Genomic DNA, 23,608 nt, shown 5'->3' on the forward strand with positions numbered 1-23,608 from the left:
CTGTGGTATCAGAATCAGCTGAGAGCTCTAACAGAAAAGTCTGCCTTCCACCCTCAATTTCTCTTCACCAGCAGCTTCTCCTTCAAGGGCTTCACCTCACATGGGTTCTCCAAGGGGTTCAATAGGCAGTCCTGCAGGTACCTCAGTAAAAAGCCATATAGGGTGTTCTAAGTCAAACCTAGCATTTGAAGTAAATTTAGAAATGTATCATTAATCACTGCAGGGCCCACAGGATATGTATAATGTGATTTTAGTGACTAGTGCATGTCAATCAATGAGTTGTTGAATTTTGGACCATCTGTAGCAACCTGAATCAGTCCTTACGAGACACAAACAAAGTATAGGAAACATGTATAAAGTGAATGTCCCCACCATACCAGGATTGTCCATCAGGATGATTGGCAATGGGAATTTCCTAGGACATTTCCCTCCTCCTTCAAATTATAATCTCTTTTCTGGACAGTTATTTCAAAAATAAAACTATGATTTGGTTAATACATACCACAGTTTCTTCCAGTCCCTTAAGATCCTCCCTTGCTTGTTCCCTCTTATCATTAAGCAATCTAGATTTTAAAAAAAAAACAATGGCACAACTCAGAAAATATACATGCCAGTTGTCAAGTCCCTGAATTTTGATCACGTGACCATGGGATGCTGCAATGGTCATAAGTGTGAAAGTCGTAAGTCACTTTTCTTAGTGCCATTGTAACTTTGAACTGTTACTAAACAAATGATTGCAAATTGAGGACTGTCTGTACTATCAAGAGCAACATTTTGGGGTCTTAAAGGGGATTTGTAAGAGTTCTGAATTTAATTCGAATCTCCAAGGTTGTAAATCTACACATTGATGAGGATAGTTAAAATCCTGCTCTATTGAACTTTTGGACTTGACACTTGGGTACTAATAAAATGCTGACAATGACATCCTTTGCCATATTGGCTTAAGACCTGCTGAGATTCTTTTAGGCAGTTTAAAATATTAAGACTTGAGTTGATTACAGTTATCCAGCTGCAGATGTCATCTTTGGAAGGATTGTTAAGTGGATATACGCTTGCTATTTACACTTACTTTGGGCCACTCACTTAAGACCAGATGTTTTAACAACACTCGTGTCCTTGCAAGTATTAAGAACTATCCATAAAACTGGAATGAAGTGGGATAAAGTATAATCAAGACCATGGTCTTATAGGTCTATGAATTCTTTTCTGTTCTAGATTGTGAGTCTCTGGGATGAGAAATTAAACCTCTATGAAGTTTGTAGCTAATAAAATGCCTATTTTCCCCCAGTATTTGCTGTTGGGTTTCAATCCAAATATATTTTACCATCTTTAAATTCACAATCGAGCAAGTGCTCCTTCTTGGGAAGGGTGACTGGTGAAAATGATCACAGGACTTTTTGATAACATAAAAAAAGAACGGGGAATGTTCAGCTCATAAAATATTAATAATATGCAAATATAGAGAAACGCTAATTCTTGTAAGTTATAACACTATACATGCTAATAGAATCTGACAGAGATTACATTCTAATAACATCTGGATAACCAGATGTTTTTGTTCTTGGTCAGGGTAGCATCCTGCATACATTATTTTAGAAACCTTCATTCATAATAGGAAAGGCAATCCAGTTAACTTACATAAGTTTTTCCAACTTATTTTCACGTTCTTGATCTTCTGTTTTTAATTTGTCATAGTCTGAACTCAGTTTTTCTTTTTCCAGCTGCAACTTCTGATTCATACTGAAGAAAATAAAATAACTTAAATTAAAAGTGATACTGCAGGGAGACAAATGCATTTGTCTTAAGATCACAATTACCCAATATACTTTCATTTCAAACCTTTAGAGAATTTTCTCATAATCATCTTAAATCTCAAATCAGTGATGTTTCTGACATGGTAGTTACTCCATTCTATGTAATATTGGGATATTATCCCACTATTATCCAAGCACTGGATTCTACTTCTTCAAGAGAACTTTAAAATTGTTTCTAATAAGCAGTACTAATCTCTCAATATCATTCTACATTTTAACTGTAGAACTACTGGAACAGTTTGTCACAAACAGTGCTCTAAATGCATCCCAAGGTATTGATTATTAATTACTTTGTTTAATACCTTATTATATTTCTGATATCATAACAGGTTTTAAAATCCAGAGTTATATGTATGCCTTGGACATAAACATGGTACTTTGTCTGCTGTAATTATTATTATTATTATTATTATTATTATTATTATTATTATTATTATTATTATTATTCACTTTATGGATTGTTCTTTGTTCAAATCACCACAAGAAGATTCTAGAAAAACACATCCACAGCACTACTCATCTGGTTTTCTTGAGGGTTTTGCCAATAAATATAAGCTATACATACTCAAATATAGATCAAATGGGTCATCAGCAATAGTCTGTGTATGGATGTATATACACCTGCAAAATCATTCAAAAGCTGTACTGGGGAATGTAAAATGAACATACTCTCTGATATCATCGATAATTTTTTGTTTCTCCTCAATCTCATCTCGTAATCGAGAGAGCTGCTTCTGATGAGCTTCCCTATGACTCTCCATCTGTTGCTCCAGGGTCTTCTGTTCACAGAAAAGATAAATACATTACAATACTTTAATATTTTACTTATTATCAACATCTAGTTATAAAACAAAATAATTCTTAATACAGGAATTCCCTTATGCTGCAAATCTATTTCATTTGTTTTGCAAGCATGGGTAGTATGGATGGTTTAAGTTAACATCAAATATTCTAGAAATATATTTTTACAAATACATGTAATAACTAACACAACAAGCAACCCTGAATTTAGTTTATAATTATAGAATAATGTTAGATTTGACTTGGAAGACATAACTTGACCTTGATCATCCCTTTGGAAAACATTTGTAGTGAGAAATTGACATCATAAGTGCCAAGGTTAAATGTGTGGAATAAAAAAAATCTGAAAATTATCTTTGCGGTCATCTAAATTTACCTTCATTTCCTCTGCATCTTGTAGCAAAGTCAGATGTTCCTTCTCTTTATCTTTGAAACTGACTTCATGCATTTTTTCTGTTCAAGTAAAGAGGACAGTTGAGCAACCTTTCAATGGGGTATAATTTGACAAGTATTAATCAAGCTCTGAAAAAGTCTTCCTTTTGCAAAAGATGACTTTCTACTTTTATTACCTTTTAGGGACAAAGAAACGTTAACAGGTGGTTCAACAGAACAATTTGTGTCAAGTTACTTTTAGCCCATGGTTTTTAAGAAATACTTTCTTCCAACAAAAGCCAATTCCATTTGTGCTCCTAAAAACATCACATTCCATGCGCTGCACATTTTCCCATCTGTTGTCCTGCCAGCTGTAATCTTTAAAGCCCATCCCCATGACCAATTCAGAAGATCAGAAGCCTCGGTTAAGTGGATTTGTAGCACTCTGGTATATGAATAACAATTGCCCTTGTACAGCAAAATAAGCCAATCAGCATGAGTTGAGTTTTGATCCATGCCATATTGCAGATAGCGAAGTATGCCTGTACAGGTAGTCCTCAACTTACAGCAGTTCATTTAGTGACCATTCAAAGTTACAGCAGCACTGAAAAGTGACATAACTGTTTTTCACACTTATGACCATTGCTGCATCCCCATGGCCACGTGATCTGAATTCAGATATTTGGCAACTGACTCATGTTCATGATGGCTGCAGTATCCAGGGATCATGTGATCCCCTTTTGCAAACTTCTAACAAGCAAAGTCAATGGGGAAGCCAGATTCACTTAACAACTGGGTAACTAAATTAACAACTGCAGTGATTCACTTAACAACTGTAGCAAGAAGGGTTGTAAAATGGCGAAAAACTCACTTAACAAATGTAACAGAAATTTTGAGCTCAATTGTGGCCCTAAGTTGAGGACTACCTGTAAATCAGTTTATTTTCCTGTGCAAAAGTAATAGATTCCACTGACATAATAAATGTCACCAAAGCAGTTTTAGTTCTTCCAATTTAGACACCATTAACCAGTTTGAAAGAACTTGGTGAATCCTAATGTCATACCCTTGGTAGACTCAGACACTGAGGGAGAGGAGGAACAGCTGACAGGGAGTGGAGGTGTGGCTCCGGAGGTTGTGGAGGAGGCTGGGGAGGGGCAGAGGCCGGCTGGGCAGTCAGAGGAAGAACCAGGCCCATCCCCTCTTCATCCTAGGACACGCACGGAGGAACGGAGAAGGAAATAACTTGGCTTACGAGAGAAGAAGTGGCCATGACCCCCTCACTGGTTGTAGCTGGGGAGAATAGTATATAAGAGAGACGGTTAAAACACAGCGTTGCCAGAAGCAAAGCGTGTGTTATTTTGGGCTGAAGTTATCTTGGTTGGCATCCTTCCAACAGACTGTGCCTTGTTATCTCCTTGAAGTTGGTAATTACTTATCCTGGTCAGTTGTGGAAATTCCTTCATTGTAGTTTGTTTTAGTTTTTTATTTTACCTCTATCTGCTCATTAAGTTCGGACTGTATTGCTTTCTTTTGAAGACTATTTTTGAATATGTTTTATCTCCAACTGAGAATTATTGAACAGTGGGGCCAAGTTGGAGGCATTAAAGGCCATTTATTTATGTTTTGGATTTTGTTACGTTTGTGTTACACTCTGGGTGAACACACTTTTCCTTGGAAAGGAAGGTGACAATGGAAAGGAACTACCAGGCAAAAAAAATCAATATACTTTAGAAAAAATAAAATTCAAGGCAGCTATTGAGGATCTGGAACAGGAGATATGTAAAGTCCCTTACTCATGAAATTATACTACCTTGTGCCCGCAATTTGGCCAGCTCTTCATTAAGAGAGTCCTGCAATTCTTCCAACTGCCTTCGCTTCTGCTCCACATTCTGCATATAATCTGTAAGAGACTTGATCTTTGCTTCATGCTTTGGAAGTTGAAAAGAAGGCAAACAGAAAATTGCATGTTTAATGTACATGAAAAATCTATGAGAAACCGATTAAAAAAAAAAAGTAACAAAGAAACAGCTTATTATCACCTGAGAGATGAGGAGCTGACAGGCAGCAAGTTCCCTCTCATTGGCATTCATTTTTCTATTAGAATCCACCTGGGCACTCTCCAGCTGTTTGCTGCGGTTCACCAAAGATTTCACTTCAGACTTCATCTTACTGATGTACAGCCGTGCCATGGTAAACTCTTCTTCAATCACACCATTCACGTCAGCTAACTGAACACAAAAAAAAAATCCTGCATAATTCATATTTTTGGGAAAATTTCCTCTTTTTTTTTTTTACTATCTGAACAGAGGTGTAGATGTCTGTACTTATTACTGAAATCGGCATGATATATACTGTTCTTCCATAACATCTAACATTTATGGGTCCCCATCCTCCCCCTCCCCATTTACCTGTGGGTAGAAATAGGTACTGAATTGCTAGTACAGGTTTTTGAATCTGAATAAAGCTTTTTAGCGTTCCTTATAGCTTTACATTCCTTGCTGTCTACACTGCGATGCCATAATTCTACACCTTTATTACATCATGAGTTCTGGGGACCGGTGGCTCAGTCAGTGGCTTAATGATGCTGGAAATGGTTGCAGCTCCAGCAGTCTTGAGGCCTAGCATTGCAAAGGAGTGTGAGCTCCTGTCACTCGCCTCAGCTTCTGTCCACCCATAACAGTTCGAAAGCATGTTCTATGCAAGTAGATAGATAGGTACAACTTCAGTGGTGAGACGAGCTGGTGCTCTGGGTCAGATTCCTGACAGCTTTGTACTTTCTTGTTTATGGTGCCCATTTCCAAGGCAGCTCTGGGAAGGGAGGAAGCGTTGAGTAATAGTGCAGGAAGAGCCAGGTGTCTTTCTGTCTGGTGGGAAGCAGTTCACCCTCCTGTGGCGCACCTTGGGAAGCGCGCAAGTGTTTCCTATGATAGGACTGGTACCTTGGCAAACCAAACTATAACTCTGCAATAGCACTGTGGTCTCCTGGCTACTGTAACAATGCCATATGATGATTAATAAATAAATAAATAAACAAACGATCGTACATTTTAAGAAGATACTTGGTTGATACCTAAAATGTTGGCAGCAACCCGTATTAGCACCAGTCAATGATATTTGTGATATATTTTTAAATGTTCAGTTGACCAAGTTTCACATTTAATGAATAAAAGAGATAATAACATAATCATCATCATGAGTTCTCAACACCTGCTCATCAGATAGTGAAAATATTTTTATTTTTATTCACTACATAAAAATATGGAAGTTCTTTATACGGCCATGACTACATACGATTCTGTTATTTTTTTCTCTCCCTACAACTCTCTGGTTCTAGTCTCATAAAAGCCTACCCTGAAATAAACCTACCAGCCTTCGGTGCCAAAAGTGCCTATTTCCAATAAAGAGGGTTTATTTAGGAAGAGAATGCAATAATAAAAAAATAAAAAGTATCACACTGACTAAATATTGGCTGCATCAATCAAATGCACTCCATATAACCTGCTTATCCCTCACAGATCAAATCTGATAGCTTTATACTTAGATCTGATTTAGTTTTAAGGACTGAGTTCTGCGTCCTCTGTATACAGTCTTCTCTAGTCTTTGCATCTTTCTGATATGTGAACTTCTCAGAATTTTCAAGCAGCATAGCCACTGCTGAATATTTGAGAAACTGAGATATACACATCTGGGAGATGCTCAGCTAATGAGTAACAGCTATATAATATCAAATACACAACATCAATGCAACTATTTTTAAAAAGTGGGACTTAGAACACAATGCCACAGACACCATCTTGCTCATTTTTGTCCCTTTCCCTGCCCCTGAAGTTCACTACCTGGTTTACAATCCTCAGGGATTAATTTAATTTAGTCATTATTTTTGAAGTTGAAATATTTCTCTCTTTCTGTATTGTTTCCTGCAATACCGGCAACTTACTGTTTTCACATCATTAGTACCAATGATTCCGCCGATCTCTCCCAGGTCCTTAAGCAATAAATTCAATATTTCAGTAGCTCTCTTTTTCTGATGATTACTAAGTTCTTGCAACTGTCCCAGCTCTCTTTGCGTAGTTGATAGAGCAGACTGCAAAATAATAAGAATAACAACAGTTTACATCATCAACTATGATGAAAAGCAATTGCATGTCACACTTTAAAAAAATGTTTTCAAAGATTATGCTATGTTTTCTACATTGGATGTACTTGGATAGATACTATTTCCTAAAAGCTATGAGTCAAACACCCACAATCTACTTTATAAAGAAGCCTCAAACTGAACATTACTTTTCACTTGGGATATAAACAGTAATGAAGCTCTCTACTATTAGACAAAAAAGAAACATTCAACTTTTGGTACCTTCATTCATTTTGTTACATTCATTCGTATTTGCTCTCATTAAATTAAGAGTAACCCCAGAATTCTAGATCAGATCAGTTGTTTTATATTTAAGCTCAACTATTTATTTATATTTATTTCATGTCTTATAGAAGTTTGGCAGAGATGAAGTATTCAGAACTATGCTCTTACTCTATATGTTCCAATTTAAGGTAGGCATTAAAAAGAATTAGGCATTAAATGAAAAAGACCATTACCTAGCTATTACGTGGCAAAGAAATAATTCCCAGCAAACTTTCTGGAAACTAAAGGTAGAATCAATGGAAGGTAGAAATAGCTTCCATTTCACATAAAGAAATTGCTAGTCTGCTAGTAGCTAAAGCAGATCAAGCCACTAGAAGAAAACAGAATGCCATTTCTTACAACCAAATTCTTTTGCTATTAAATGTCCAGCATGAAATGGGAAACAAGGTAATAATAGCGATCTTCTCATATATTTTCCAGAAGAAAATTATTATACTGCACATACTGTACTTTAAAACATACACGTTTTAAAGATTTCAGCATTCACCATTTTAGCATTCACTGCAACAACAATATAGCAAACAACAAATAGCATGCTAACAATTTCCACAAAACTGGTTCTTTAGCAGTTTGCTAAAGAAAATTCTCTTTTTACTTTAATGAACGCTTCAAACAGCTGAATTTATCTGGGGTGTTTAATGAGGTCTTAGTTGGGATTCATGGAAGGCATGTACAAATTCATATAATGTATTTAGGAATGAAGATTAATAAGGATTGTTCCTACTGTTTTCAGTGCAAGTTCATCTGTCAGCTGTTCATTAGCTCTCATCTTGTCCTCCACTTCTTGTGATTTCTGGTCATAATTAACAGCTAGTTCCTCCAAAGCCTGGAGAACTTCTTTAACTTCTTCTTTTGCAGCTTCATTTTCAATTTGAAGACGAGTGAGTTCCTCTTGTATTTTCTCATAATCTCTCCTGGTGGAAGCCAAGAGCTGAAACAGAGCAAATGGGATTAAGCAGCAAAAATGATGGACAAAAATGAAATAATTCAAAAGTGTTATATTCAATTTTATTCCAAATCAGGAAGGATAAAAATACTAAATGACCTTTAGAGAACAAAAATTCCAGTAATCTGGCAGATAATGTAGTAACATACACCTGGAAAAGAATTGTGTTAGAAGCTAAAAACCAGTCCCCAATAAGTTGTTGAAGTTAACCAAATAAACTCAATAAATATACTCAATAAAATATACTCAAAATTTCACCTTCATAATATAGCAAATAATTTAGCAACTGAATTCATAATTTAGTAATTAAATGCTGAAGGAATTCAGACTTGGCATACCATATACACAATACTAAACTAAACTACACCCACAAGAAAATTCATCCATGATGAAGACTTAAGAATACTAGGAAATCTGTTTTCTTTCTGTAAAACTTATGTTGTCAACAACATTGGCTGATTTCATTGGCCAGAAATAAATATCAGGCCTACTTAAGAAAAACATAGCTATAAGACCGACTCTGGAAATCCACCCATTAGTGAACCGACCAAATAATTGTATAGACAGACATTAGATTATAAAGAACAGCCAGTCTTTATATAAAACATACTGAAACGTTGCCCATTGTATACCATCCCTGGTACCTGGCACTTATAAATCTGATTGTTAGAAATGTTATTTGTCTTTAGGATCAAGAAGCTAGTCTTCTTTCTCAAGGAGAGAAGCAACCTAGAACTAAGGAGAAATTTCCTGACAGAACAATTAATCAGTGGAACAACTTGCCTTCAAAAATCGTGGGTGCTCCACCACTGGAAGTTTTTAAGATGAGATTGGACAACAATTTGTCTGAAATGATATAGGGTTTCCTGCCTAAGCAAGAGGTTGGTCTATAAACCTCCAAAATCCGTTCCAACTCTGTTATTCTTTTTCTCTGTTATTCTGTTAAGCCTACTGTGATCAAGCACTATAAAAGTTGCCAAGTTTCTAGCAATAGTTGTGGCTTATTAAAGTCATCGATTCTTTATTCTTATTAATAATCTTTTCTGGTGTTTTTTGCTTTGTTTTGCTTTTAAATTTTGTATTTGTGTTGTATTAGTCTAGGGGATTACATAAATAAATAAATGAATAAAATACTTACTTCATCTTGATCCAACATCTGTTGTTTTAGTTTCTCAGCCAATTGACTCTGCTGGTTAATTTCATCATCCTGCAGTGGACAAAAAAGGGTTACTTTTTCTATTTCTACCATTTTTATGCCTTGAAATCAGCTAGCTTCCACACTAGGCATGGCAATAAATCTTGACTTTCCAGATACTTCACTCCATATTCAGGAATTTGCTTCTAGCAGAAGCTCACAGACCTAATTCCGGCTAATTTAATTGCTTTATTGCAGTAAACAGAAAAGCCATAAATATGCAGAACACAGAAGCCAAGCTATTTCTTTTCATCTCCTCCCCCTCCTCCCTTTCCTCCAGGGGACTAAATTCTAGGCCTTTTTTTCAAGTCAATGGAAATTTGGCCATTGCTTTCCTAACATTAAGACTGAGTCAAATATCTTCAATATTTACATAATAGTTATGTCCATCCTGAGAATTTCTAGTTCCTGTCTCACTCGCTCATATATCAATATAAAAGTAGATGCAGTATTTCCTCCCAACATAAAATACTATGGAAACCGAATGTACCATTATTGCATAGCGGGGGGAGGGGGACGGGACGGACCCATCAAACATAATTTGCAGACTATAGAACTTTGTTCCAACCTTTATCACTAAAACATATCATTCTAACAGATGCAAGCAAGTAGAACCATAAATTAATCTTATGTAGTCCCCAAGTGTAAGACTAAGTCTATAGGACAGAGAAATATCTTCCAGAGTTTGACATAACAATGGATTCATCTGGTTTTTATTCTATCATCTGCATCATTCTGCTAGTTAATAGTATTTTAAATCAGCATCTGGTTCTAAAGACACCTCTATTCTATTTTTTATCTTACAAGATCATACATTTCACATATAAATACACTATGTTTTATTATTACGAATTCCTTATTTTGTTTGTGAAACTTCATAGAATGAAACCTTTAGTGGTGTAAAACTGTACCATTCTTCAACATGAAGGTATAAATGTGTCATGTTTCTTCATTGTACTATTTGCTGCAAGATCAAAATGTTCCTAACCTTAAAAAATTATAGTCACTGCCTACAAAGACCACTGCAACACAACAGAATATTCCGGAATCCATCAGCCTGAATAACAATTTGGTTTGGCCATATAACACTGCTACTTTGAGTCGCTGGTTTGTTTATGAGTGTTGAATGAGCAGCTGAGGATCTGGATATTTATGAGACTAGTGATTTCCAATAGTTTCTGTCCATCCAATCAGGAAGAGAGGATCCTTCATTTATAACCTGTCACATATAACAGTGGTCCCCAGTCTTTTCGGCACCAGGGATCGGTTTCGTGGAAGACAATTTTTCCATGGACCCAGTGGGAAAGGGCATGCAACCTAGAAACCCATATACGCACAGTTTCGCTCACCTGCTGCTCACCTCCAGCTGTGAGGCCTGGTTTCTAACAGGCCATGGACCAGTAATGGTCCATGGCATGGGAGTTGAGGACCCCTGATGTATAAGGCTCTTGGAGACAGGCCTCCTCTCTAGCTTTTTCCCTTTCCTAGAGCACCTAGACTTTGACTTCTTTTGATCTTATTAAGATAAAGCAAGGAAATAAAAACCTGATTATTTTTGGAAAGCTTTTGATGGGAGATGAATTGAGAGGTTAGTCTTGTGTGAGAATAGAATTACATAAGTTATAATGCCTCTGCATAATAATATCTATTAAGCATGGTAGCATCATTTATTTATGCCCGTGCTTTAATCTTAATTATGGTAGGATTGTAATATGCTCAGTGTTGGTTGGCTATTACAGCCACATTGATTGATTATATGCCATCAAGTCATTTTCAACTCTTAACTTTCACCTAAGATAGATTTTCTGCATGTGGAACAGCCTCATAAAATAAATATTGTTGGTGAAAGCAAAATGCCCAGATGTCCCTACAATACCTGCACATAAATATGAAAGCAAATTTTATAGGCATAGACCATTTCATTTAATAAATATCATCCCCTGGCATATCTTAATAAAGCCACTGTGTATATTTCTGAATACATGTATGATTTCATTAACATTTCAGATCCAAAATGTAGGCATATATTGGACAAGAGTCTCCATGTAGAAGTTATTATTTTTGATCACAAGTTATTTGTTTTATTTACTTGTCTTCAAATAACTGTGACTGACTTTGAAAGGTCTGATGGTACCCAATTTGAAGTCCTCAAATATTTTGGTTGTGGTACCCAAAAATCTTGCAAACTTTGTGATTTTTAATGTTGTAGAATAGGAAAATTATTCTACATATAGATTAATCCATATTTAATTAAAGCCAACTGCATTTACATAGCCAATAGCAGCTAGCAGCATCCTTTGCTGGATCTCTAAAATGTAAGTAAGTTTGGGTGAATAAACATTAGGAGATTTCAAGATTTCAAGACATATGGTCCTACATTTGTATATTAAACAGTCCCATTCAAGTCAAAAATCGATTTCCCCCACAACTGAAAAACCAGTAGGCCAGGGATGGGGAACCTATTATGGCTTACTCAGGAATTCTGGGAGTTGAAGTCCATAAGTGATAGAAGAGCCAAGTTTCCCTACCCCTGGACTAGGTGACAAGCTGATAAAGTTCCCAAAGAAAGCAAAGACAAATCATATCCCCATTATTGTTAAGATATGGACAAGTACATGAAGTCAGCAGGGATTTAGCTTGATTTGAAGGAGACATAACTTTACATTGCTATCTAAATTAAATTATATGTAGCTTTTGTCCTTGCTCTTCTACTACTTTCACCTGACCCTGTCTAATCTTTGTTATACATCCACTCTTGCAAGCCTTACCCCAAAAAAGGCTGTGCATCGTTTTTAAAAAATCCACATGAAATCAAAGCAGTTATTTCAGCTTGTGTCACAGCCGATATTAAAATTAATTATTTTTATTAAGTGAAATTAAAGAACTGCCATACAATATTTTTAAATGTCTGCTATCAAGACTACTAGGAGGATTCAGAATGAGTTATTTCCTTATCTATTTCTCATATTTAACTTAATGTAACATTTTCTGATTTCTTGTTGTGGTTCGCCGGCAGCAGGTGCAGATGCTAGACTCTCTGACAGCGAGGACGAAAGGGAACCAGTCAGGGAGTCTGGCAAGGACTTGGATGAGGGTCCTGTATCTGATGCAGAAATGGGGCCAGGACTATTGGAGGGTGGGGTGATGCCTTCGGAGCTTTTGGAGTCTGGCAGCAGTGAAGCAGAGGACTCCAGGGAGCCTGTGCCCAGTGCGTGTGTGCGCAGGGCTGCTCAAAGGAGAGAGCAGCTGAAGCAGCAAGGGCGACTTGGGAGTAAAGCTGGAAGGTGATTGCCCCTCCCAAAAGGGATAAAAACCAGCCTTCGTGGATGCGCTCTTTGCAGGAAGCAAAGAAGTTCTTTAGACTGAGTCCTCGTTGAAGCCCTGCGAACTCCAGTTTGCTTTTGAAACTTCTGTCGGTTGACTTAGACTTCTGTTCTTGGCAGCCTTTTACAACCTTGAAAGGGCTTGCTTTTATCTCAGACAATTAGGTTTAAATGACTCTTGGCTGGGAATGCAAAGAATTCCCAGCACTGCATTAAAAAAGGTTTGCTTTTATACAATTTGTGCCTATTTAATTTGAACTAGGCTTGGGTCAGAACATTTCTTTACATCTTAATATTACACTGGAAGGCAAGAAAGAGATGGAATATTCATGTTATTATGAACCAAGTAATGCTCATGTTAATCCCTGCATTTTGCTATCACAAATGTCACTCTCAAAGTATTTGAATTGTTACCAGGTAAGAAATGTCTCTTCATTTTTAAATCTTATTTTTAAAAAAAGGATATTATCTCAACATGTAGACATTTATCATGAAAGTCAGTCACCTAAATATAATTGTGCTGCTTCAGTGTATATGCAGGGACTTCCATGATGAAATATTCTCACAAGGAAATAGGAAAGAGAAACATCTGTAAATAGAGGAAACTGGAAAGCTGAACTTGAACTCTTTGATAGGAAACTAATATTCTACATACTTCTGATACGAGATATGATTTAGTTACACATTCTAGATGTAGTTTTATTACATTAGGAAAAAAAAAACCTAAAACCTCTGATCTATAAACTACTAAAGTTGCTAGATTTCTGCATATATTACTACAATCTGTGCAAGTTGTGTAGCTTTTAGGGTTACCTATCACTTTCTTTGTCTTTCAGTAAGAAGTTATTTGATCATTTGACTGATTACTTGGAATTAAAAAGAAACAATTTTAATTCATCAGTTTCAGCAGAACTAAATAGAAAGCTAGCGAGAATGAAAATACTGTTAGTGTTTTATATATAATAATATAGTATATACTATGTTTTGTAGAGTTTGAAGTACACATTGATTTTAGTTATCAAGAAATAAACATTAATAATCTATGACAACAAACAATTGGAAGGAAATTAAGAATGGACCTTATCATCCAACTGTCTGTAGAGACTAGTAACCTCTTCTTCATATTTCCGCTTCTCCTCAGATGAGATACTGGCAACAACAGGAACGATGTTATCAATGATAGGTGTATTGTCACATGGCTCCAAGTTCTTCTGGTCTTTTGCACTTATCTGTTCTTCCTCTGGTACTGCCTCTCCTGAAGACACATCAGATCCCAAGAGGGTAAGCCTCAATATTTACCTTTACTTCACCACTCCTGTTGGTACTTATAATTTTTAAGGAATTTAATTCTGCCATCAGCACAGTCAGACAGCTGGAACTATAAATAAATACATCTGGACATCATTTGTTCCTCTACAGCAGGCTTCACAGTGGCATCATGTGATGTATCAGCACTTCCCCCCCCCTTTGCTAAACCAGGCGGGGGCGGGGCCAGCATGTGATGCATCCGGCCCGTGGGCTGCGAGTTTGACACTCCTGCTCTACAGCATGTTTCTAAACAGAAGACTCTTTTTTTTCTAGATCTGGTCATTATTAATTTGACTCTTTGGATTGGAACAAGAAATATGATGCAGCCTCTTGCCTGAGTTAGGGATGATTTTTGTAAACTGTCATTTCTCTAAAAATCCATGGTAAATTTGTAAGCATTTCTTACTAGGACTTCATATAGTATGTAATCCACTGATTTATCCGAGACATTTATAGTGAAATATCCAACTATTCAGAACTATTAGAATTCTGCAGATACAATATTGATAAGATAGAACTGAGAACTCACAACATACAAAATATTCTAATTATGGTTTCCTTTACATGATTGGCTAGAAGCAGGCCGAGGGGGGGGGGGGGGGAGTAAGAGGGGGGGGGGGGGGGGGGGGGGGGGGGGGGGGGGGGGGGGGGGGGGGGGGGGGCCTCCAATGGACAATAGATTTAGAGATAGTGATTGGGAGTCAGCTGCACCCAACTTAAGAGGAAAAATACTTAGAAAAGGAAAGGCAATATCAGTAGTTTCGCGGGTCTTCCTCCTGTCAGGTTTCCAAGTGATGATTCCTTTATTAAAGATAAAAATGACTTTTGGAAGATAATCTATTTAGAATTCCAAATTACTTGTGTACTATATTCAAGTTCATATGTAAAATATTTTTTTAATTTTTGATATTATTGAATATTAAACACACAAACAACTTCAGAAGCAAGACTACAAATAAAAAAACCAGTATGGGATAATCAGTATGAAAAGAAAGAATTTGGCAGCAATCCATGTTTTTATTTCTAAAAGCCAACTTCAAAGACTTGTGATAAATCACAGACATGCTATAACTAAGCTTGAAGAATCTGCTACAATAATGACTAAAATGGACTTAACTAGGCTACATATGAAGTACATGTTTATATATTTTCATTTGGCATTAAGCCCTACTCAATATAGAGTCCATATGGGGAAGATTGCACTATAAACACCATTAACTCCCTGAATAGCTCTAGAAACATACTGTAGGTGATCTTTAAGAGATGCATAAGAATGTATATATAGAAAATGTCAATTAATAGTTTAATATGAGCTCATCATTATTATTCAGCATTTTTAAAACCCTGGCACGTTTTTGCTTCTAAATGTAAGAAAAATCTAATGGTGGTTCCAGCACTTAATAAAGCCTGACATACTTGAGTTCTTACTGCGGAAAATTAAATTTTAGATCTCATGAGAAATTGAAACTTTGGAATTATTCTTATTTAAAAATAGCAGGAAAGGGGGAAGTAGAAATTCAGGGCTGAAAAGAAAATGATTACTCTAAACCAGAGAATATTAAAGATGCCCCCTTTATTATTCTTTTGTAAAAAACCGAAGGCAGTAAACATACCTAATTCTTTGAGTGATGACTCAAACTCACCTAGCAAGCTATCATGACTAAGGTGGGACCAAAACACCCTGCTTTCTAGCTTGGTGCCTTAACTGTAGTCATGTACCTGTATGTGTATACTTTAAAATAACAACATTCACCATGTTCCTTGTTCGATTCTGGTATTTTAAAAAAGGCATTCAAATTCCAGAAACTTAAACTACAAGGGTAACATTTTTACTAAGGGTGAACTATCCAATAATATCAAAAATTAGAAAAAAATATGCATAGGAACTTGAATAGTACGTAATTACATGTAAATTATATGTAAAACATGTAATTCAGAATACTAAATCAGAGTATCCTCCAAATATTATCTTTATCTTTAACAAAGGAAAAGGAGGAGGACCCAGGGAACTACAGACATGGCAGCTTTACATCAATCCTGAGCAAAGTCCTTGAAACAGATCATTAAACAGCATGCTTGTGAATACTCAGATAACCATGCTACAATTAACAGAAGACAACAATACTTTATCCCAAACCAACCATGCTAAACTGACTTTATCTCCTTCTTTTACAGAGTGAATACGTTAGCAGATCAGGCCGTATTTTCTCTCTGGATTTTGCATTCTACATCTCTGCAGTAACACAAATCAAGGATTTCTAGCAATATAGCTAAATTGTATGCTACCATCCACTCCACACCTAATATGTTATCAAGGGCAAAGCAATAGTCAATGAAGGATGATGGAGTCGCAAGTACTTAAGACTGTGGGCATGCTTTAGGGAAGGAAAAGCTCTACAGCATTTAGCTTATGAGCTACAGCTTTTTTAATCATGAAATTGTGTTTCCTGAACATGTACTTATAACTTGTATTCTTCTTACCTGTCATAATAAAATAAAGGATGTTACCTTCTTGGTTATACTATGGTTTAGAAATCCAGAAACAGCAATCAGGCTTTACTATCATGTAATGCTTTTAATATGGAGAATGCCTTCATCTAAATCTTGAGTCCTCAATTATTTCTACTTTTAAGTTCATGACATATTAAAATATAACTCCCGCCTTACTGTTCTAATTTATTAACAACGTCTTTTCTATGTCTAAAGGTTTTGTTTAATCCAAGCCTGTACTGCACTGAAATCGTCACGCAAGAAGGGGATTGTGCACTCCAATGGTGGGATTCTACCAGTTCGCACCTATTATGTAGAATCAGTTGTTAACATTCTAAGCAGTTCGGAGTACTGGTTGTTAGAAGAAATGACTGGCCTAATCCTGTAAGGAAGGCAGGAAGGAAACATTCTGGTGTTGCTTACAGAAATTGCCTCTCCGTTAACCCTTATTACATTCTTGGCAGGACTAGACTTCCTGTCTCAGGAACCTCTCTGGAGTTTTTTTTCCTCCTTTGCTGGTACTTTGTTTGTGTGGAGTGACCATTCAAAGTTACAATGGCACTGAAAAAAGTGACTTGTGACCATTTTCCACACTTACAAGTGTTGCAGCATCCCCACAGTCATGAGAGGCCAGGCGAGGAGATGCGTGCCTCGATGTGAGTAATATTGAGTTGGCCACGCTCAGCCAATAACATGACCACCAAGCCATGCCCACCCAATCACATGACCAAGCCACGCCCACCAACTAAGCCACGCCCACAGAACCAGTTGTTAAAAAATTTGAATTCCACCCCGGTGTAGTCCCAATGTTTGTTCTACCTTTTATAGTTAATGAAGAAAACAGCACCACAACAGTACTGGGTCTCTGCCTAGGAATGAGTTGTATTGATATATTTCTAGAGATACAAAGAGAAGAGTTTATCATTGCAAATATTTGGCTTACTTTTTAACACAGATTCTCAACAGTGAACTCACCATTCCGCCATCTATTCAGTTCCATCTCCAGATGTTGGATAGAATTTTTTAATGTCTTGTTTTTCTCCTTCTCTTTTTCATATTTCTTTTTCCATTCCTCAGCAGTCAACTCAAGATTCACAGAAACTGTATTCTTAATTGTTTTCGCTCTGTCCAAAAAACCAACCGAACACAAACTTAGCTAATGCACTCTGTTTAATGAGTGAATATTCAGATATAAACCATTGTTGCAACTACAGTACAAGCTTGCATAGAATGATTTCACATTTTGTCATTTGTTTTATATAGTTTCTCAATTTATCTCCCACCTAGTGCTTAATGCTCTGATCACCCTATGGGGCTACTACAGGTGTTGAAATAAAGCAACTGCATATCAGCCTATTTGGCCTTCATCTCTCCTTCCTCCAGTGAACAAGGCTCACAGAAAACATTGCACAGGTCACTTCCATTGGCTGAAATATTCAAGTTGCTGTAAGGGAGCCCTATATGTGCTTGCCTGACAGTGATGTGAGATCTAATTTGACAGGTTTCCAGACTGTCAGTACTTCTTCCCCCAAAGTGCTGCCAACAAGGAAGCTTAGCTTAGCCCTGAACAGGTAAGGCATAATAAAAGGAACGACAGGTAGGAAGAGATGGCTAGGTGACAATAAGAGGGAATTAGGAGAGGAAATGTGAAATGGATCAAGGCACATGCCTGTCCCTCATCACCAGAACTTCTATACAGTATATGAGGATTAGAGTCTTTTATGAACTACAGAATAGGGTCAAAAGTATGTATACTATTGTTCTGACCCATGCCCTTTTCCAATAAATCAAACACAATTCAAAAAGAACAGAAATCTTCTAATGCTTTTACAAAATAATTAGCTGCGATAAGCACAAGCCTTGCCAAACTGTGCCAAAAGATAACAGACAAGAAATAATTTGCAAAATAAGAATCTTCAAATACAAACTCAGGATACTGGAATGTCCACGGGGCTGGAGTTTCAAAACGTCTTTGCCTTCTGCAAAGAAGGTTAGTTTCACAGCTGGCTTGTATCTTCTTGAATGAGGGGCCATTACCTTGCAGCCTTACTCCTGAGTTGCCCATGCTGTTGTAACTGCTCTTTCCTACTATCAACCCTGTGCGCATACGCACTTGGCACAGGCTCCTCGGGAACCTCCTCAACACTGCTGCCAGGCCCCACAATCTCTGAAAGCAGAAGTCCACTCCCTAATGATCCTGGCCCTTCATCTGAGTCCTCGCTCTCCTCAGCCATATGCACCTGCTGCCGGTTAACCACAACAACTATCAATTCTATTCCTGCATGACAAATCTCTCCCTCTTTCTTTCTTTCTTTCTTTCTTTCTTTCTTTCTTTCTTTCTTTCTCTTTCTTCTTTCTTTCTTTTTCTTTTTTTTTCTTTCTTTCTCTCTCTCTCTCTCTCTCTCTCCTCTCCCTCCTTCCCTTCCCTCTCACATACACACATATGAAAGCTCAAGGTTTGGCAATAAAATAAAATTTAAAAGGAAAATATAGAGATAGTTCTTGACTTATGACTGGGTTGCTTCACAACTGTTTGAAGTTACAACAGACCAAAAGCTACTTATGACCCAGATTTTAAGTTCCTATGTTGTAGGGGTGGGGGGCAGAGTCTTGTGACTGCACTTTGGGTGTTTGGTAACATTGGACTACATTTATAGCCATTTTCAGTTCCTGTAGTCATGTGACTTAGTATGATTTTTGTTGTGGCTCCGATTCCCAAGCCTGTGCTGTTAGAGGAAGAGGACTCGGAAGATGAGGAGGAACAAGGAATGCCTTCCTCCCCAGGACCTTCCTCTCTGGCAATGCCTTCCTCCCTGATAATGCCTCAAGTTTCATCAGACAACCAAGAGGAACAGCCTGAGATTAATCAGGAGGAAGGCATATTGGAGCAGCCCCTGACAGGGAGTCAAGAGGAAGAATGTTGGCTTGATCCTAGGCAGCATCGTAGGGAGAAACGTGAGCAGCAACGTAGGAGGTGTGGGAGGGTCAGAGAGCGAGCTGAGTCATTGAGCCACACCCCACAGGGGATAAAAGTGGATGTGTTGTCGACTGGAACTCTGTACGGGACAAAGTTTGATCTTACTTCAGGTTTTCTTTGTGAATGATTTTTGTGGTCTGCCTTGTAATTTTCTGTGAGTATCTTTTTACTTGTTATCAGTTCGGACTTGGCAGGCAGAGCGTGTTGGAATGCCAAGGACGTTATCAGTTCCAAAGAATTAACTCTGTGAAGTTCGAGCCAGCCTGCCTGCCTGTGTTTGTGTGAGTTTGTACTCTTTCATCTTTTGGAAAGAAGAAAGGTGAGACAGAACAGGTTTTGCTGGAAAAATCTACATTTATGCCTGATTTCCAACAAAAAAAAAGGCTCATAGCAAACAGTGGGTTTGCTTAACAACTGTGGTGTTCGCTTAATAACTAATGCATTCACCTAACCACCACAAAAATGGTGATAAACTTAAGTCTGGTTACATAGTGACCCATCTTACAACCATCATGACTTATGACTGCAATTACCAGGCTCGTAAGTTGAGGACTATCTGTATGCATCCATACATTTAAAAAAGAGCCAGGATAATCATCTATTGGGGATGGTATAATGAATCCTGCAATGTGTAGGGAGTTGGACCTGATGACCTCTTAGGTATCTTCCATTTTATGAGTCTATGACAAACAAACAAAAATTGCAAAACAAAGGAATTAGAGAATGTGCAAGAGCAAAAGGCTGTTAGTCTCTCTGGTTCTCAAATGAAGCTTATATTAAAACATTCGAATTCCAAAGATACCCTGAAATAAAAACTAAATATATCTCTTCTTCACGGATCAAGCAAAAAGTTTTTAGAGTTGAAACGCAGAACTGAATAGCTGCTAAGATGCTAAAAACAGAAAGCAAATTTAATTCGTTTGAAAATCGGCAGTATCTATGAATGGGAAATTTGCTTATTTTCTTTTTGCTGATTTTTGGCTCATTCTTCTCAAAGTCCCCCACAGGTAAAAAGATCCTCTTCTTACATCAGTATCTTCTTTATTTCTTTATGTGAATAAACAAATCGGTCTCCTGCACCAAGGAATGAAAGGAGACGCATTTTCAAAAAGTGGCTCAAGAGGCCTGACAATTAGCAATAGAACATACTGCTTTACACTCCTTTACAGCCTCTCTAAGTGGTTTACAGACTTTGAAGGATGGAAGGCAAAGTCAACCTTGAGCCTGGTGAGATTCAAACTGTCAAATTGCAGGCAGCCGGCAGTCTCAGAAGTAGCCTCCAATACTGAACTCTAACCACTTCGCCACTGTGGCTCATTAGCTTATAGATTATATGTTATCTCTCCACTACCATAGCAATGGACTAAAATAGTTTAACCAGAGTTTGAAATGTCATTGGTTGCCCATTTTATTACATCTGCAGACATATTAACTTTATAACCGTGTGTGTGTGTGTGTGTGTGTGTGTGTGTGTGTGTGTGTGTCCGAGGAGTAAGGCCAAACAAATCTATTTTGTTTCTTCTATTTCTTATTTTTCCAGGTTTGAACAGTTCTAACAGTGGTTTGATGCTCGCTGGAAGATTAGAAGTCTGTATATTCTTACAGGTTTTAGGAAATGTTAGTGACACTCACCTACCTAATTTATGGCAGAAATAGCTATTCACATCAACATAATTGCTAGAAAATCAATACAGTTCCATCAGCCCCTGAACCAGCAAAGTGTTGATGCATAAAATTAAATCACAATGAAAATTATTTTGCTGCATGCGCAATTTTATTCTTGACCACTTTCTCAAAGCTATTAGAATATCATTGCTGCTTGTTAGTGGAAATTTTCAGGCCCATCAATATTTTCATATTCAGCTTTAATTGGTGAATGTAATTTCTGCTGTGAAATCTTTTGCAACCCTCTTTCATATTTCTTAACACATTTTACTTTATAATACAGCACATTAAACGGCAATTAGCTTTTAAATTATCATCTTTGTGTCAAAAGAAATAGTGTCTGTCTCTCTGTCTGTCTGTCTGTCTGTGTGCGTGCGTGCGTGTGTAGATACTAATTTGACTTTTTTTTCTTAAGGCCTAAAACACAATTCTTTTGTATTTGTATTCATACAACACATGGCACTACTCTACTGAAGTTTATATTTAAAATAATCTGTTTCAGTAACTTTGCTTCTTAACCTGTTTCAATAAAAGTAAAGGTGAGTAAAAACATTTATTCTTGCTCACCTTTGTCCAAACATTAGAGTAGACTTGGTTTCTGCTTCATTGAAAATGGATGGAGAACAACAGATGACAATGGTGGTTCTACAATTACCACCTAAGGAGTCTTGGAGAATTCGGGTCATTTTGCTATCTCGATATGGGACGTGTGTTTTCTAATTAAGAAAGATAAGAGGTTGAAATACATGCACTCTCACACAAGCATTCAAAGGCTGTTGCTGAGGTTTGTTGGCAATGCTATAATTTGGATTTCTTAAAAAAAAACTTTATTAGTTCATCACAATGTAAAGTACCAATAAAATGAAAATAATGGGAAACTAAGGGAAGAAAGGAGGGAAAAAAAGAAAGTAAAGGGTAGAAGTGGGGAAAGGAAAAAAGTCATTGAGTTCTGACTCTTTTTAACACAGTAGAAGATAACATTTCAGCCTCAACTTTTTACATTTATACAACATATACTAGCCATAGTATAATTTGGATTTCTGTACATAAATGCTTTTCAAAATATAAATTATGTATCTTGGTATACATGTGGGAGAAGGGTGCAATATATTTTCAGGGTATTTTTAATTGCTACAATAATAATTTAAACAACACATAACATTTAATAGCTCAATATTATTTTCATTCAATATTTTGTTTGAGAAAAAAAGGACCTGTTTTCTTTTTTTTCTCCCCGTGCTTTAATTTCTCTTCAGCTGCATCTTCTACTTGTTCAAAGTTTTATTTGTACAAGCTGATGGGTATCTACATACACCACAACCCATGCATAAATAATTCCACAGAAGCCATTTGCTTAGGATAGCTATCCTAGTAGCATCAACTATAACAATGATGCAAAATATCTGCATGTGATAAGTTAATATTTATTCATGAATGTTTTTATCAATGGGATCTAACATATTTTCATCTCAGACAATACTGGGCTTTTGGATACAATGCTGGTTATTTTTTCTATTTATTTTAAATTTAAGTTTCAAGAATGAGGGGGGGAGGGAGAGAGGAAGGAAGGAAGGAAGGAAGGAAGGAAGGAAGGAAGAAAGGAAAGAAAGAAGGAAGGGACTTACAGTTCCTTCTGCCAATGCTGAAATCACATTACCCAGTGCAGACAAAGACTTGTTAATATTTTTAGCTTCATCAAGAACAGATCCCTCAGCTCCAGTTTTGCTGACCTATTAGGCAAAAAAAAACCCATGTTATTGAAAATGAACTGAGTTCACACTCTCTAAAGTTGGGTAAAACCAATGATGAGGTTACATTAGAAGAAACACATAATACTTGTCTGTTACATCAGAAAAATCTACAATACTTTCAGTTCATTAAAAACTGCATTAAGTAAATGACATTTCACTCACATTTCATGAATTTCACTTACATTTCCAATATCCATCAAAGCAGTTCAGAAGGCCAAATCTATTTGACTGTAGCTAAACACTGGCATGCATTCTCAGATTATTCTCATATTTTTACAGATTCTTATACAATAAAACCTCAATTTTCCAGACTTCCATTCAGCAAATTTTGCTTCAGGCTTTATTCTCAATTGTGTCCATTGTTTCTGAAGTAGTTTGGACAATTAATGTAATGTATGTTATTTGCATCAGTTTACATCATTACTTTAAATATGTAATTGTTTTCATCTCATGTAAATCTGTTGCACATATTTACATTATTTGCAAATAATGTGAATACAGCAAATGAAATAAAATGTAAATTACATGAACTCAGTTAAATTGAAG

At 36.8% G+C, this 23,608-nt stretch overlaps 1 protein-coding gene across 1 annotated transcript in view; it reads right to left on the reverse strand.

Annotated features, from left to right (window-relative positions):
- Positions 1-23,608, reverse strand: part of KIF5C (kinesin family member 5C) — an 85,129-nt gene that overhangs the window by 8,126 nt on the left and 53,395 nt on the right. The window contains exons 9-21 of the mRNA XM_026673496.2: positions 22,937-23,041; positions 21,879-22,027; positions 17,645-17,793; positions 13,951-14,126; positions 9,492-9,560; positions 8,132-8,338; positions 6,925-7,071; positions 5,027-5,215; positions 4,798-4,915; positions 2,992-3,068; positions 2,484-2,593; positions 1,639-1,740; positions 503-563 (exon numbers count right to left, since the gene is read on the reverse strand). Coding sequence (XP_026529281.1) covers positions 503-563; positions 1,639-1,740; positions 2,484-2,593; positions 2,992-3,068; positions 4,798-4,915; positions 5,027-5,215; positions 6,925-7,071; positions 8,132-8,338; positions 9,492-9,560; positions 13,951-14,126; positions 17,645-17,793; positions 21,879-22,027; positions 22,937-23,041 — 1,659 coding nt within the window. The remainder of the gene's footprint in view (positions 1-502; positions 564-1,638; positions 1,741-2,483; positions 2,594-2,991; positions 3,069-4,797; positions 4,916-5,026; positions 5,216-6,924; positions 7,072-8,131; positions 8,339-9,491; positions 9,561-13,950; positions 14,127-17,644; positions 17,794-21,878; positions 22,028-22,936; positions 23,042-23,608) is intronic.

Source organism: Notechis scutatus, chromosome 1 (assembly GCF_049901735.1).
Source record: "Notechis scutatus isolate UNSWTSFEM ecotype Mainland chromosome 1, rNotScu1.2, whole genome shotgun sequence".
In the NCBI taxonomy this organism is placed as follows: domain Eukaryota; kingdom Metazoa; phylum Chordata; class Lepidosauria; order Squamata; family Elapidae; genus Notechis; species Notechis scutatus.